Source organism: Oncorhynchus masou, chromosome 29 (genome assembly GCF_036934945.1).
Source record: "Oncorhynchus masou masou isolate Uvic2021 chromosome 29, UVic_Omas_1.1, whole genome shotgun sequence".
In the NCBI taxonomy this organism is placed as follows: Eukaryota; Metazoa; Chordata; class Actinopteri; order Salmoniformes; family Salmonidae; genus Oncorhynchus; species Oncorhynchus masou.
Genome location: NC_088240.1, coordinates 78,195,035 through 78,212,500, shown reverse-complemented (window position 1 = coordinate 78,212,500; position 17,466 = coordinate 78,195,035). Strand labels below are relative to the sequence as shown.

At 46.6% G+C, this 17,466-nt stretch overlaps 2 protein-coding genes across 2 annotated transcripts in view; both read left to right on the top strand.

Moving 5' to 3' along the window:
• LOC135520644 (uncharacterized) overlaps positions 1–7,340 on the top strand; it is a 22,980-nt gene extending 15,640 nt beyond the window's left edge. Inside the window, 5 exon segments of the mRNA XM_064946349.1 lie at positions 1–468; positions 763–920; positions 2,124–2,186; positions 2,382–2,567; positions 2,668–7,340. The exon segment at positions 1–468 is cut by the window's left edge and continues 166 nt beyond it. Of these exon segments, the coding sequence (XP_064802421.1) occupies positions 1–468; positions 763–920; positions 2,124–2,186; positions 2,382–2,567; positions 2,668–3,902 (2,110 nt within the window). The 3' untranslated portion in view covers positions 3,903–7,340.
• Positions 7,341–8,215: 875 nt separating this feature from the next.
• LOC135520642 (uncharacterized) lies at positions 8,216–16,634 on the top strand. Its single transcript, XM_064946345.1, is given in 5 exon segments — positions 8,216–8,512; positions 8,835–8,960; positions 9,675–10,823; positions 10,826–12,382; positions 12,680–16,634. Coding segments are annotated over 3 exon segments (4,656 nt in total). The 5' UTR covers positions 8,216–8,512; positions 8,835–8,960; positions 9,675–10,084; the 3' UTR covers positions 15,040–16,634.
• The last annotated feature ends 832 nt before the right edge of the window (positions 16,635–17,466 follow it).

Below are 17,466 nucleotides of genomic sequence, written 5' to 3'. Positions count from 1 at the left end.
CATGTTCCCCAAGAACGTGACGTCTGCGGCAGCGGGAGCCCTGGCTCCTCCGTTGCGCGCGGCCCAGGTAGCTCCTCCTCCCCACAGACTGGTGGACGTAGACGTGTGCCATGGTTACTATGATGTCATGGGCCAGTTGGACAACACCTTCAACTGCTCCAAGGACAGCTTCATCTACTGCTGTGGCAGCTGCCACTACCGCTTCTGCTGCCCCGACCCCACCCGTCGTTTGGAGCAGAGCAGCTGTACCAACTACGACTCCCCGGATTGGGCCAAGACCCCGCCACCAAACGCCATATTCCTGGATGATGATGAGCCGGAACTGGACCCTCTGCAGCCTCTGAGCCACAACACAGGCTTTGTGATTGGAGGTGTCATTGTGTTTATGGTAGCGGTTGCCGTGGGGATTAAGATAATGTTCAACAAGGTGTCGCAGCAGGCCAACAACGGAGAGATCAACATGCCCAGGTGAGGGGAGGGGTCAATCAGTACCAGACCTGACAGATGAACAGGCAGACAGACAGTCACACAGACAGATAGACAGATGAACAGTCAGACAGACAAATACAGATTCTTTAATCATTTGATAATGTTGTTATAACATGTTTACAGCATGTTTCATTCATAAGATCAGACAAGATATGATATTGTTAATGCCGGGGGGGGGACTGTTATTACTCCAGGCAATAAAACACATTTTACACCACCTAATTACTTGTACGTTTACATTTTTGACATTCTCTTTTTGGTTTCTCCTCTCAGAGCGCTGGTGGACATGTTGCGTCACCAGTCCAGTCCAGTGCAGCAGGATGAGAGGAACAACAGCGTGGCTCTGTGTGGTTCAGGGGAGGGACAGGGTACGCTGGGCAGACCTCCCAAAAACCTCTACGCTCCTGGCCTGCCCAGCAAGGACAACAGACGTGAGTGGCCAGGGGAGCATTCAGTTGGAACAAACAGGAAACATGTTTCTGAAATGAAAAAGGGAAATGAGGACAAGCTCACATAGTACACTTCTGTTTCAAAGTTGTTTCTCCTGTTTTGTGCTGTTGTTGGGCTTTAGGCTTATTTCAAACTGTCTTGTAAGAAAGGGGAAGGAGTAAAATGGATTAGATTAGATGAGGTTATTAGTCACATGCACAGTGTTGCAGATGTAATTGCAGGGCTCAGTGAAATACTTAACCAACAGCGCAGGTCAAAAAAAGACAAGTGAATGAGACAATAGTAAAAATAATATTACAACTGTAGCAATGATAATGTCTATTGGGGGGAGGGGCAGGGTAAGTGTTATTGGGAGGGGGTAGAATATCCATAGGGGGAAAAGCAAGGGGGAGGGAGTAGGTAGCTCCCTAGTGGCTATTCAGCAGCCTGATGGTTGGTGGTAGAACCTATTGGCCAGTCTGACAGTTTTTGCTATGATACTCCTATATTGCCAGTGTCTGGGCGATGGAAGCAGGGAGAACAGGCCATGATGGCTTGGGTGCCACGGGGTCCCTGATGATCTTCTTGACCTTCCTGCGACGCCTGGTGTTGTAGGTGTCCTGTAGGGCAGGCAGTGAGCACCTAATGGCTCGTTTGGCTGAGCGTACCACCCTCTGTAGAGCCTTGCAGTCAGCGGCGGTGGAGTTGCCGTACCAGGATGCGATGCAGACTGACAGTAGTCTCTCGATGGTGCTCCTGTAAAACACTGTGAGGGCCCTCGGAGACAGGACACATTTATTCAGCCTCCTGAGGTAGAAGAGTCGCTGCTGTGCCTTCTTTACTACTGTGTCCCTGTGGTTTGACCATTTCATCTCATCGGAGATGTGTACGTCGAGGAACTTGGAAGTTTTCGAAGAGGGACAGTTATGTGAAACAAAGTGCAATATCCTGGTCGATTCCCACAGGGTCAATAAATGATAAGTGAGTGAGCGTGTAAAGGGGAATTGGCCCAGGTAATGTAAAAGAGGATGAATACCTTGATCTTAATGTGATTAATAAACCGTGAGGCTAGAAATCACCTGATAACATCCACAATTGAACACATCATACAGTGTATCCCTCTGCTGTCTCACTCACGTACACACACATCTACATTATGTATACACTGTTGCTCCACAGCTGATGACTGTTTGTTTGTTTTGCAGTGGGAAATATTCAACACAATTTTATCCATTCAGGAACCAGTCCCAATCACACTGCTACCATCGGTAAGTCACCTGGTGGTGTAAATCGTTGGTTCCAGTGACACTGTAATGTATGCATCTGGTGCCCTTCCATGTTTTACACTTTTTCACAATAATTTATACATGTCAATGATACCAACTTGGTTAGATAAAGGTTGTCCAAAAAACAACAATTAAGAAACAAACACACCATAACATAGCTGTCTTTTGACCCCTCAGAGCACGCCCCCCGTATGAACAACACCCAGCTGGCGGCAGGAGGCACTCTTCTGTCCAGCAAACACAACAATACTAAAGAGCAGCCCTCCTTCCACCACTCCCTCCACAACCTGGCACAGCTCCCCCCATCCTACGAGAACGCCACCAAGCCAGAGCTCAACAGATACTCCTCGCTCAAACGCCTGGGTGAGTAGTGTACCCCGTAGCAACATAGAGATAGACCCCGTTACACAGAACACAATAGCTCTATGACTTATGTGTTTCACTATTCCTCTTTTGATTCCAGAAAAGAGTGGTCTTGATGAATATTCATCGGGCTACTGCACCACCAAGAGGCGTCCCCACACGGCCCAGCCCGCTCTCCAGTCCTCCAGTCACCACATCCCCTGTGGCGGAGACTACAACACCATGGGTGGGAGGGGCACCCTCCCCCGCCACGCCCCCCGCCCCTGGATTCAACCCACCGGCCTACCCCCCGTCTCCCCCACGGTCAACCCCTACCCCTTGGACCCAATCGAGCAGCACTACAATCCCAACTACGACACCCTGTCCAAGCCTGCCAGGAAGGTCATGTCGCAGGACCAGCTGCTCAACATGGGGGACGTCCCCGGGAACACTGGGACCCTCTCCAGGATGTCCAAGAACCAGCAGCACCAGTACTACAAAGCCATGGCTGCTGCTACTAAGAACTCCAACACCCAGACCCTGACAAGGAAGCCCCAGGATCGACCCCAGGAGAGGCCTCAGTCCAACACCCAGACCCTGACAAGGAAGCCCCAGGATCGACCCCAGGAGAGGCCTCAGTCCAACACCCAGACCCTGACAAGGAAGCCCCAGGATCGACCCCAGGAGCGGCCTCAGTCCAACACCCAGACCCTGACACGGAAGCCCAAGGATCGACCCCAGGAGCGGCCTCAGTCCAACAACCAGACCCTGACGAGGAAGCCCAAGGATTGGCCCCAGGAGCGTCCCCAGGATCGCCTACTCATGTCCCCAGATCACCTGGAGGAGAGCATGGGTAGAGGGGTCGGAGGGATGGGAGTGGGTGTGCAGGATCCATACGCCCATGGAGGCGGGGGAGGCATGGTCCCCACTCTCCCCCGGGGTGGTCTCACCCCTCAGCAGAAAGCCCAGTCCCAGCAGAATGTATGTGCCACGCCCTCCCTGGACCGCCACCACATGATCAAGATGAACTCTCACCCCACCTCGGGGAGGGAGCAGGAGAGAAGCCAGGGCATGACGGGGCATATGAGTGGAGGCATGGGGGGAGGCATGGGGGGCTGGGGTGGTAGCGAGATGCCCGGGGCGGGGGTTGTCATGGGAACAGGAACGCTAGGGGGCCACAGCGCCAAGAGGATGGCTTTCGCTGCCAAGAGGCAGAACACTATTGAGCAGTTACACTTTATACCAGGAGGGGGCGACGGAGGAGCGGGAGGAGGAAGTAGAGGAGGAGGAAGTGGAGGAGGAGGGGGAGGCAGTCAGGGCATCAGGACAGGCAGTAAGAATGAGGTGACAGTGTGAGGGGCACGAGGTAGAAATTGCCATCAACTGCAGATCTAGGATCAGTTTATCTCACCCCTAAACCCACCCTTAACCATTAGGGGGATGAACAAATATCTGACTCTGTATCAGTGGTTAGGGCAAATTCTACCGCCTGTGTGTGTGGTCTTCATGAAGAGAGTAGACATATGAGAATAGGAAGGGTAGAGAAGGAAATATGGTGAATCAATCTGTACATATAGGGAGATGAGGGACTTGCTTAGAGGTCAAAATGGTAGAGGAACGGAATTATCCTGCCATTTTTATATATGTGATACATCAGCCATATTTCATATCTAATGTGCCATATTGCCATACACTGATTCCATGAATAACTGAAAAAAACGTGGGAGAAATTAGATAGCTAGGACTTAGAAACTGGTTTGTTCATGCATAACCTTGTGTTTTATATCAAATGTTTAACAGAATAAAGAAACTTTTGAGCCATATTAGAAAGGAGGGACCAAGATAATACATCTAAGTATGAGAGAGAGAAGAGTGGTGTACGGCCAGACTGTGTACTTCAGTGTTACATAGAAAAACAGGTTACACTTGTATCAAAGGATGCTATTTTCATCGTGGAGCATTGAACTGATGATCTTCATCACCTATGATGTGGAATGTCGGATTATGTAGGGTATTGAATCCGGGGAGTGGTGTACGAGTGAGCCCGCCTCATTGTGACGCAGGAAAACAAGAGCTGTCGATAGTTGCTTCTTGTGTGAAAGAATGAGTGACCTTGAGAAAATTGCTTCCATACATTCTCTAGTTGCCCCCAGTAACTGATCTGAGGTCAGTTTTGCATCCCACCACCGCCTAATAGTTATGCTCAGCATTTGGAGAGGTTGAGCTGATCCTAAATCTGTGCCTAAGTGCAACTTCTACCTGGAGCTCCCCTGTGACCCACCTGTCTTCATCAGGACAACCAAATCTGATTGAGCCATGAGTCACTATGTTTGACGAGGAACTTCTGAGTTGATCAGCCTACCAATAGGAGGATTAGCTACTGCAACTACAGGGTATTTTCTTTCATAGAGCACAACAAGTACAGTATGATGCAGGTGTTGCACTTCATAATACGACTGACCTTCAAAGCCATGCATTGGGATACAAATAAAATACCACAGAGAAAGCACGTCTGACAATCACCATTTTATTAATCTCACCAGAGGAGAACTGACACAAGCCAACATTTCTACAGGACAATACAAATGATTGGCTTCAGAGCAAGCCAAAGTGTATGTGTCTAGGGAATTGACTGTAACAAAGCAGTGGACTATAATGCATACTGTAGGATGACTCCAATGATGAAGCAGTCAGATATGAGGGTGAGACTCAGAAGAGACTTGGTTGGCTAGGATGCCCTTCATCAGAAGAGGACCTTGCTTGTTCATAGTAACACACTCCAACCGTTCTCTATTAGGTAGAAATGTCATAATATCAATAATAATGCTTAATATTAAGGGCTATCCTATCCTACATGTTTGGCTTTGGACCATATAATACAGCATATTAATGCTTTCACTTAATTTGTGGTGTTGATATTGTCACTGACGTGTGAGTACCAATGTCCTGTAGATGCCTGGAGTCAAACTTGTAAAAAAAAAACATGAGTAGTTGTTTCCCAGCCCTTCTCAAAGAGGGAAACACTAAGACAGAAACGTTTTTGCACAATCCCCTGATATTTGCACCAGATAAAGACAGACATATTTTGTATCACGTCTTAGTGGTTTACATTCAGAAAAAAAGGACACTCAAGTCACTGGTGATGCGTGGGGCTGTGTTTGATAAACTTAAGGGACTTAAGAAAATGAACAGACTTGTATTCGACTAAGAGAGAAGTATAACTGTGTATATATATATATATATATATATATATATATACATATATCATCTACAGTATACAAAGTGTCTCATATTGCTTACAAATGGACAGAAGAAAAAAATCTGACATAATTCAGGAGATAAAATGACTGACATGTTGATACAGATTTTCTTTTGACAATCTTCCTATACACAATGGTAACTTACCCAGTGAGCAAAATGGCATCTTTTGGACGTCGGCGTCAGACGGTGTTCACTGGGTAGTCCGTGTCGGTTATTGTCATGATTACAACAAGTGTTATTATTAATGATTATTATAATTGTTGTTATAATTAATGGTTATCTTATAGTAATGATGTTGGTGTTATTTTTCTTAGTGAGATTTTAAGTGTTTACATGTTTTTAGATCTTTCTCATGACATTTTGTTTGTTTTTGTTACATCTGAACACAAAATGGGGATTCAAACTAACACTGTCTAATCTTGATGCATGTCAACTCCATGTCTTGTTAATGCATTGACAACATGCCTGAATACAGGTCTTTATTACAGTATGTTTTGAAACAATGGCACAATTATAAACCTCTCCCTAGTCCCTTTCCCTAGATGGAGCCTTCTATCTAGACTATTTGAAAATATTGCATAGGTATTAGCAAAAGTTGTGTTGGTTCCACGTGTTGAGGTGGATTGATTACACTCACCGTTCACAAGGTCAGACAATATTGATAGGGACTAGGGAGGGAAAAATTCTGGGTTTGGGACCAAATTGAAACACTTGCTAACACCACAGCCTAACCCAATAAAACCCAAAGGGTTAACACATGATGTCACAATGTATGTGTTTACATTAATGTCTTAAACACAGGTAGGTAAAAAGGGTATAACAGTAACAACCTGAATGTTCAGTAACAGTGTCTTTTTTCAGGGAATTAGGACAGCTAACCTAGTTTTAGATTTGTATTCAAGTCACAGAAAGTCTGTAGCAATGTCTGTACTATCGCCACAAGCCATAACCATTGAAACAGTCATTACATACACTTCTGCCATTATTTTGTACATGGTAAACCTTTTTTGTGTAAGTATATTGTATTTTGTATAGCTAGTACAATCAGAATATTCTAATGGGTTGTGGCTCTCTTCTATAACACATTAATTTGAGGCTTCAACAAATTATATGTGAGTATTTAGTGGAATGTACAGTGACCACCCAAATGCTTAACATTTAACATATTTCTATATAGCCTATTATGTGGCAACAGGGATATTTTTGATGAGTAACGACAAATAACACATGTAATAGATGGTGAATGAAATAAGACACAAAGAGATGAATGAATAGGTGTATGTTTCGACACCATCATTAATGAATTTAAACCTATATAGAACGAGGAAGGATAAATCTAAATCTAGATTTGTATGAGATTATATAGATTTGTATGGGATGATATTTACAAGTGAACTTCATGAATGTTTTCATGACTATTATTCATTTTAATATATAAAGGCCTACTTTTAATTTCTCCAATGCATTTTGATCCCCTTGGATACAGCAGTGATCTAACACTACATTTGTAAAATAAAGTTGGTGGAAAAGGTTGTCAGACTTGTTTCATTCATCAGGGTCTTACTCAAGTACTGATGAAATTGTATGATATTAGGAGTGATAAACTAGCCATCCTACTCAACTATTCTTATATGAAGTGACTTTACTGACAGGTAAGATTGAATAAATGTTAGACATTCTGTGGGAAGTTGTTCCTAAATCTACAGTAGGCTACAACTAAATCACTAGCTAATAGGGCAACCACCCCCCTGGAGAGCTATTTGTCCTGCAAGCTTTAATTTCAACGAAATTATAACTATTCTCCAGAACCTTAATTAACTGAATCAGGTATGTTACCACGGGTTTGGAGCAAAAGCCTGCACCAATAGCCTTCAGGAGTTACCCCTGATCCAGGTTACATTACCATTTCAATGAAACGCAACATTTGCATGACAAAGCATGTCACCCCGCACGTGCCAGAATGACAAGCTTTACTTTTTTTGGTCCAAACATCTAGGCATTTTAAAAGTTGTATATGAAGACAATGAAATGCAATTTAGCAAATACACGGCAGCCATTTTAACAAGTCTGGTTGGTGAATGCTATGCCCAGCTGCAGCATGAAGCCAGTTAAAATGGCTTCAACCTCCCGCAGAGTCTGAATCTATTTCTGACGTATCTTTATCACATTATTTGTCATTCGGATACCTACACGGGTGACGACTTGACATAATATACCATAAAAATCTTTATCAAATGGAAATAAGAATAATCCAATGCAAAATATCAGTTAGCTATAGATAGCATGCTTGCTATCCAAAACAACTACTGAACCACAGGTTATGCTACCCGGAAATATTTCACGGGCCGGAAAGGACCAATGTTAAGTGAGCACACGTCATTCCCTTTACCCCCCCCCCTCCCCCCCTCCCAATTTTTTTTTTTTATAACCGACCGTCCAAAACATTTAAGCCGACAAAAACATCACCAACTCATCATTACCAATGGGGATTGATGCTGTCAAATGGCGAGGAAAAGGTTGCAGACTCAAATACTGAGTATTTAAAAGCGAAAGGGAGCCGAGCATTCACCTAGCTCAGCATCAGTGAACATGGCTATGGCTAACGAGTCGAAAACAGTACGCAGAAATGGAGAGCTAAGCGAATGATAGCTAGATGGTAGGAAGGCGTGACAGGCCGCATCCTGAACTTGCACTTGGATGTGTAGGTAAATAAGCAATTTCGTATTTCATTCGGCCAAGAGGCATTCATTGACTTTTGAATGCATATTTTTGTATGCTATAGATAGCAAGCCGTGTGTGTTGTGTATTTGAATGGGATGCATGCGATATCTGCTAGCTAAATAGCAGAATGTTATACCAAAAGCTGTCAGATTTGCATGTAAGCGCTTCTTTGCAAAACCCCCAATGTTTGTCAAAGCAATGTGCAACCCAAAGTTAGTAGTTCCCGTAGCTAGTATTGTGCAATTATGCAATTTTTGCAGTGGCTGAATAACAGTTGCTGATTCTGAATTTCTGTCCTCCACACAGGATTGGTCATCTACACTACTAATGTGAAAGGCAATCAAAAAGATTCGATTGGGAAATAAAATCCATCTCCCTCCGCTGCCCGGGAAACACATATTTTGACTCATTGACATCTGTCAAAATACAAAGGTAAGATTTTCCATAACGTGATCAATATTTCGCCGACGTCTTATAAACATGCAATAATAATTCATAATAATTATTGTTTTATTTCCAGTTAGGGGGACTTAAAAAGTGTGACACAGTGCTCAGTTCATACGAAACTATATGCAGTAGTAATACCCTAGTAATAAACAATAAATACATTCTAATAACAGTAGTAATAAAATAGTCATTCGGCATACTATACTTACATTTGGAAAACTATTAATTTTAATAAGACTGACATTTAAAAAAAGATATCATTACTAAGTTTTATTTTATTGAACCTTTATTTTAACAGGGACGACATATTGAGACCTAGGTCTCTTTTTCAATTGCGCCCTGGATAATACAACATAGATATACACATTGTTATCAAAACCATGTCTAATTTGTTTTGTGGCATCTATGAATGTGATGTTCGAAGTTCGTGATTGCATTTTCATCACCTACTTTATCCCTTTTCAATAATTTTAAAATTACATGATTTAAAAAATATATATACGTGTGTGTATATATTATATACCTTTTTTTGTTGTGTGTGATTTATTTTAAGCTAAAGAAAATTTAATTTTATCATACATACTGTGGTGTATCATAATGGTCCAAATGTTGGTGTATTTACAAATGTCAGCTGTTCAATTTAACAGTTTTTATCAAACAGAAATGTGAATTTTGACTAATGTAGTCTCTGTTTTTCAGTGAGGAGAAGAAAACATCATCTCTTCCCAGAGAATGAGTGAATAAACTGATGTGGATGAAGGGAAACGATGATATGGATGAAAGCACTGTAACTGAAACAGCCAACCAACAGCTGTTGACTGAACTGCTCTCTAATAAAGATTGTTCTGTGCCATAAAACACCAAGAGACCAACAACCAACAACAGACCAAAAACATTTGCACACCAAAACAAGGCTTTTTCTCCCCATGAAACTACAAAGTGTTTAAGACTAAATAAAATGGCACCAACCCATCAAGATAAAAAGAGAATACGGTATCCACTTTGAAAAGAACTGTAAGAACTGGTCGCGTTTGAGAAAAAAGACCCCCCCCCCCCCACTTTACACTAAATAACCCCATTCCCCACACACTTGCTCCCTCTCTTGTTGGATGGAGAGTGGGGGCAGTGGGAGATCGGGTGGAAGTAGCAGCAGCCGAAGTGCGCGAACAGGTGGGACCGGCAGTGTTATTGGGCGGAGTTCGGGATCGAGCCGAGGCGACTCAGGCAGTTCCAGGTCAAATAGTGGCACTGCAGGATCCCTCGGCCGAAGCTCATCCGTTGGCGGCAGTGGTGGGATCATTGTCGCTGCTCCTGGTGCTGGAGGTGTGGCTCCTGCACCCCCATGTGCCAGTGAGTGGGAGATGTTCCAATTTGGAAAATACAATTTGGACATAATAGAGATGTTAAGCGGACACCAGGCCCATCAGTTCAAAGGCCTTGGGTTAGAACGACAGCTACAGCATCAGCAGCAGGTGCAGCTTCACCAGCACCAGCTCCAGCAGCAACAACAACAGCAGGCCGAGACATCAGGAGCTCTCCTGTCTGGCCTAGGCCTTGGGTCCCTCCAAGGGGCCAGAACCAACGCCTTTTCCGATTCTGCCTCTATTTTCGCAAAAATGAGCGCCCCTCCTCCTCCCCCTCTACAACAACAACCTTCTTCGTCCTCTCATAGCTCAAGATCCAAGTCAAGCAAGATGAGTAGCAGCAGCTCAAGCCATGTGTCGGGCTACCCACAGTTCCTGCGTTCCTTCCACCCGTCAGAGGCAGCTCTGGCACAGGAGCAACTGCATTCTGGGGTCGGCCGCTTCGAGCACTTTTCTGGGGGTAGCAGTAGTGGGGGTGCTGGGGGTTGGGACTTGCCCCCCCTCCACCACCCCCTCTGCATCCAGGCCTCTCTGTCCCCCAAGCATCACCTGGCCCTTCATCCTCTTCCCCCTCCCCCTCCAGTTCAGTGGTAACTAACAATCCCTCTAGTAGCAGTGCAGTCACCTCTCTGGGACACCAGCTGGTTGGGGCCCAGTCTGATGCACGGAGCCTTCATCAGCAGTTCAGTTGCATGCTAGCTGCTAATCAGTACTTTCTCTCTGGGGTGCCTGCTAACGCTAGCTTAGAGCAGTTTCTGGTTCAACAGGGAACCCACAATCATCTGGGGATAGGTTTAGCTCAGAGTGAGGGATCTAGCTCAGGCCTTGCTCCGCCTCCAGCTCTGCATTCCTCTCATTCGCATGGCCTCTCTACCGCTCAGCCACAGCAGCAGCCTCCACAGCAGCAGCAGCTGCCTCCCCATACCCTGTCACACCCCCACTCGCACTCCCACCCTCACCACCCCCTACACCCAGGCTCCCAGCCCTCTTCCCTGGGTGGTTTTGACTTCCAGGGCATCCCAGTGCTCTCCTCCAACCAGCTGGCCTCTCTGATGCAGCAGGAAGCAGGCCTGCCGCTCCCCCTGCCTCTTCATCTGTCCCTCTCCAAGGATGACGGCAAGGGGGACAGCAGTGGGGGCGGAAGCAGCAGCAGTAGAAGGAAGAAAGCAATGGCTGGCTACCTGCCACAGAGGAAGTCAGATGGCGGTAGTAACAGCAGCAGCGGCCACAGCAGTGGGAACCCCAATGCTAGCAGCAGTGCAGTGGGGCTGGGCCACGACCCCTCCCCAGGGCTGGTTGGGGGGGGGGGCGGAGGGGTTGGCATGTCAGGTTTGGGAGGAGATCCATCCCTCCTTGCCTCTTCATCATCATCATCATCATCAGTTGTCTCATCCTCCTCTTCCTCTGGTCCCTCCTCCACTGCAGCATCAGTTCTGGTTACTAATGGTTCTCACCTATCCAAACCTGATAACATGGGCTCCATGCCATCTGCATCTACACAGGCTGACACTGAGCCCCTCTATAACTGTGGTGAATGTGGCAAAACCTTCACTCACCTCTCCAGCCTTCGCAGGCACCTGCGTATGCATGAGTCTACGGCAGCAGGTACTAGCAATAATGTCAGCATTAACCCAAACCCGACTCATATCCAACCACTAACTGACCCCAGTCTCCCACACTCCACCCAGGAACACTCCACCCAGGATCTGAACTCTCAATCTAACTCGCTGTCCTCCCAACAATCATCCAACTCAGTCCAGGCCTCATCTTCCTGCCCCAGCCCTGACAAGACCTTCAATTGCTCAGATTGTGGCAAACATTTCAAGAAAAAGGGGCACCTCCTCCAGCATGGCGTCATCCACTCAGAGGCTCGCCCGTATGGCTGCAGCATCTGCTCCCGGGCTTTCAACCGCCGTGAGTCGCTGACGCGACACGAGAAGATTCACCAGGACAAGCCCTTCCGCTGTCCAGCCTGCGGTCGATGCTTCCGTGAGAGTACCTCTCTACTCAACCATGCTGCCTCTGGTACATGCGGCAAGCCAGGTAGGGCATCAAAACCACAGGGCAGCAGCAAGGAAGGAGCTGTAGGGGAGGGCAGAATGGGAGGAGGGGGCGGAGGAGAAGGTGGAGGAGGTGGGGATTACCAGGGTAGCAGAGGGGTGATTTATGGAAAAACTGAGGAAGATGAAGAGGGTGTGATCATGGGAGGTGAGGGAGGTCAGAAGTCAAGGCTAGGGTGTGATGGTGGTCTGTTTCAGTCAGAGAGGGGAGGGAATGCTAACAGCAGGGACAGGCCAGATGGTAAATACCCCACTGATTACTCTCGGAATCGTTACACAGGCTACCATGACGACCACCGTTCTCAAGGTAACCCGTCTCCGTGTTACTCTGGAGCCTCCCCCTGTGGCAGTGGGATGGTGGGCCCGGCGCTGAGGAAGGCACCATTGGCCCCGACGCTGCACCCCCACCCTCAGAGTCAAACCCAACATCACCACCAGCAGCACCTCCCCCTGTCCTCTCTCCTGGATGACTCTGAAGACGACGTCACCAGCTCTGTCAACAACGCCATCTCAGCCATCGCCGCTGCAGCTGCCGCCAACTGTGATATGAACAGTGGGAACAGAGGCGACGATAGGAGGGATATCATCGGAGGGCTGTTGGGGGGGCTGGACTTAGGCCCCTTGGGGTCCCCTTCATCAACATCTGGGATGGATAAGACCTATAGAGGAGCAGGGAACCAGGATGGTATGAGTGGTAATATAAACCACAACCAACAGCAGGGGAATGATCCACAGAACCCTGCTGCCAAACCAAAACGTCCCCGGAAACCCAGAAAGCCCAAAGACCCCAACGCTCCCCCTAAACGCAGGCAGTACACCCCCAGAGCTCCCAGGGAGTCGAGCAACATCCCGCGGCCATATCTGTGCAGTGTTTGCGGCAGGGGGTTTGCACGCCGCGAGACCCTGCGTAGGCACGACCGTGTCCATACTGGGGAGAAGCCCCACCGCTGCAGCACATGTGGGAAGCACTTCAGAGAGGCCTTCCACCTCACCAAGCACCACACCGTTCACTCTGGGGAGAAGAACTACAAGTGCAGCCTGTGTGGGAAAGAGTTTGGCTACTCCCAGAGCCTCAAGAGGCACGGGAAGCTCCATCAGAAAGGGGAGCTGGAAGAGGTCCCCACAACACCAGGAGGGGAGAACCTCAACAACTTCAACACAAACCCGTCATGTGGGATGGGCCAAGATAGGGAACAGAACCAAGGAAACAGCTCCTCCTCCTATTATTCATACCCCCAAGATGTCAAGCCTCAAGGCTCCAACAGCCAGCCCCCGCCCAGGCTCTACACCTGTGCCATATGCTGGAAGTCTTTCCGTCATCACTTCCACCTGACGGCTCATCACCAGACGGTCCATGAGAACGGAGGTGAGAAGCTGTTCAGCTGCGAAGTTTGTGGGAAGGCCTTTGCCTACTCCAACAGCCTCACTCGACACAGGCTGTCGCAGCACGGCCTGGCCCGCACTGGCCCTGACAACGCACAAGGGGACGGCAGTGGGTCAGGGGTAAACAGTGCAGCTGGTGGTGGAGTGAGTGGGACTGCGTCAGAGAGCGAGGCAGCCACCAACGCCCTCCTTCAGATGGCACCTTCCACTGAGGGCCACGGGGGGCAGCAGAGTCACAGTGTTGTCACCCACAGTCATCAACAACAGCCACCTCAGCCCCCAGCTGGCTACTCCCCCCTTTTCTATGATGCTGGTACGGCCCACTCCTCAGCCTCCAGCGTCCCTCCCTACTCTCAGCCCCTGCCACCCAACTCCACAATCATGCCCCCTCAGCACCTGCATTCCCCAGCAAGGGTGAAAGGGGAGCACATTTACCCAGCTGGTTCCAGTAGTCACACCCTTCACACTACAGCTCCATTCCAGCCCCTCACGGAGCTGCCATCCGAACACCATCACCACCACCACCACCATTCTTCACATCACCACCAGCGTTCAGAGCCACAGTCCCAGCAACCACACCACAGGAACATCCAATCACACGATGACATGAGGAGGCACAAGAAGAAGAGAAAGTCCGACAGGAGGGAGGGAAGGGGGGACATGTGGGGGGAGTCCTCAGGCTTCGTCAGAGACGAGAGGAAAGACCAGAGGAAGAGGAGGTCTGTTTTGCAAAAACAGCTGAGGAAGAAAAAGCTTCTGTTGAAGATTAGACGAGGGGGGGATGCGGGAGAGGGAGGATATGAGCTGGTCACAACAAGAGGGATGAAGATACAAATCCTGTCATCTCTCAAAGTCCCAGTGAAACGTTTTGCCTGCTCCATCTGTCCCCACGCCATGTTCGCCCGCCAGGCCGGCCTGCTAGCCCACAGGGCAGCTAAACACACCCAGAGAGTCCTGTCCCCCCAGGAGCGTCTGTGCTGCGGTGTGTGTGGGAAGCAGTCTCACAGGCTCCTGGAAGCTTTCATCCACCGGGCGACTCATCGCGCCCGAGGGTCCTTCTCCTGCAGACGCTGCTCTGCTCGCTTCTGGAACGCCCCCCTCCTCCGCAGGCACAAGGTGACCTGCCGACATCGGGCCAAAGGACTTCCACGAGGTGGCGCTATCCGCCTGAAGTTGTCCAAGAGGGCGGGGGAGAGGAAGAGCAGAGAGGAGCAGGGGGAGATGTCGCACCCCCTGCTTACATTGTACAGATACTGAGCTTGCTGACTTCTAAGGTAGTGGCATTTAGATTTTCATTGATAGGAAAGGGAGAGGTTATCAGTTTTGGACTATACATAGAAGAAGATGGACTTTAAAAAACAAAAGCCTTTGGGGGGGCGATTGAATTGGTCTGGTGTCTGTCTGGACCTCATCAACTCAACTCACTGACTGTTAGAACGACTGTTTTAACAACATGAACTACTGTAGATCACCTGGAATTCTTCCATCCAACTGTATGGGAGGATGTTGATAGACATTACTGTTTTCATATGATCATTAACCCTTAAGTGCATTGACACTATGCTTGGCTGACACTGTGCAGTTACTAGACATGTTTAGGTGATTTGACCTGCTAATTTAACTCTACCCCCTCAGCCTTACTAGCATCCCTTCTATACCCCTAGCTGTATGATAACTCTGTCTCTGCCGTGTACTATGTCTTGTTGATGTTCACCTAGAGCCCCTTTGGGGATTTTTTAATGTAAAAAGTGCATTTAGTAGGAGTAGGGAGAGGGTGGGACACAGACTTCTGGTTGGTAGAGAGGCAGTCTGTCGGTGCATGTGTGTTTTTTGGTCAGTTTGTTGCGGAGGTTGTGAACTCACTATGTGATGATTTAATTCAGTACATCCAAAAAGGACGTGTTTTAAGCGTAAGTTAACAAAGTCCTGAAAAATGTCCCCAGTGATTTAATCACGTCTTTAAAAATACATTTGAGAATCTTAATAGATTGAAGTGAATACCACTTCCAGACAAAAAAGTGTATCTTACAAAAAGCCTTGCTAATCATGACTTTATTTAATTTTCATGCCTGTGGAAACAATTGTAGCTTTTATACCAAGATATTGAGATCAAGACAGGATGAAAAAAGCTCACTGTAACGTATATTGTGTTAATATCTTATCACTGCTGTTTTTCTCTTTTCACAAAGTACTTTATTTAGCTTATACTGTTCCTTCATAGTAGCAAAACCAGTTATGATTACATGTATAAATGTGTGTTTAACTCCATCTGTCTACCTGCCAAACCTGGATTCTATCCTGTCCTCTTCTCTTATGTTTTGCTGAGTTGCGATCATGTTCATAACCCTGTCCGGCCTTGTTTTATCTTCTAAAGAAAAAGAATAGTTCGAAGTACATTTCTATCACTATATTTACTTAAAACAAAGATAGTTGTTGATTATACTTCAGCATTGAATAAAACATAAGTGTTCTCTGCTGTTCTTTTTCTCCATGTATCATGTAAGGCTAATGATGAAGAACGGCATAGTTACTGATAACTAATCATGTGGGTATTGACTCTATAATGAGAACAATGTTACAAATACCAAAATCAGTGTAATAGTTTTGTCCCAGATATAGTTAAATAGCTGTGTGGGCCTGATGGATTTCAGGATGTCATCATGGATATACAAATACATTTCAACTTAGCACAACTATGGTTATCCAACTAATTGGCAGGTCAATTCAATTAATGTTGTATACTCAACCAGAAATGCTTTTTTTTTTTGCTTTGCTTTCTTTCTATGACCCCAATTTGAAATGGCCACAACTCACAACCACCCAAAATAAATAAATAATGGACATCTACAGCCTACAGTATTATGTTAAATCCACTAGATGGCATTAGGCACCTCATTTCTGCTCACTGTACTCTGGCCCCTGTGTTTTAGAGTGTGGCAGTCACATGGATTTTACACCGATAGGGGGTGGATTCAAGAGTGGATTCAAGAGTCGGAACGTGCAGTGTCCATGTCTGAGCTGTGTGTGTCATTGAGTGCGCACGTCTGAGCCTTGCGTGCATGTGAGTGACTGAGTGACCGAGTGTGTACAAATGTGTGTGTGTGTTTGCAGACTCATGCTTGCATGCGAGTGTGAGATAAATATAGATAAAACATCAACATAAATGCATACATACATAGTCTACATATAGAATTGCAAGGCAGTTATGGCTGCCCTACTGACCTAGTTCTGTTAGTTTGTGTGAATATAGGCTATTGTAATGTAGACTACAGTATTAGAGTTCACCTTAATGAAATACGACAGCAGTGGTCTGTTGTTCTGGTTTGACTTAAGTATTTTTTAGGTGGCAGCAGCACTGTCACACTAACTGCTATAGAGGGATATGCACATTTAGTTTCATTATGCTTATTCCCTCTGTTTCAACACCAAATACTACTAAACATCAATAATTCATGTCTAAATACAAAAAGAAACATGAAATGCTAACTATCAGTTTAATTTCTAGATAGCATGGTCTGTTTGTGTGTTAGTGCATTCTCCACATGTCATGTCGGCCTACAGCCGAAGAAGCATATTATAGCCTACCTATCAAATCAGTCACCTTTGTTCGCTAAGTACATTTAACCTGGTGAGATGGTGCAGCCACAATAACAAGAGCCCACTATAGCTTAAAGCAAAATTGAT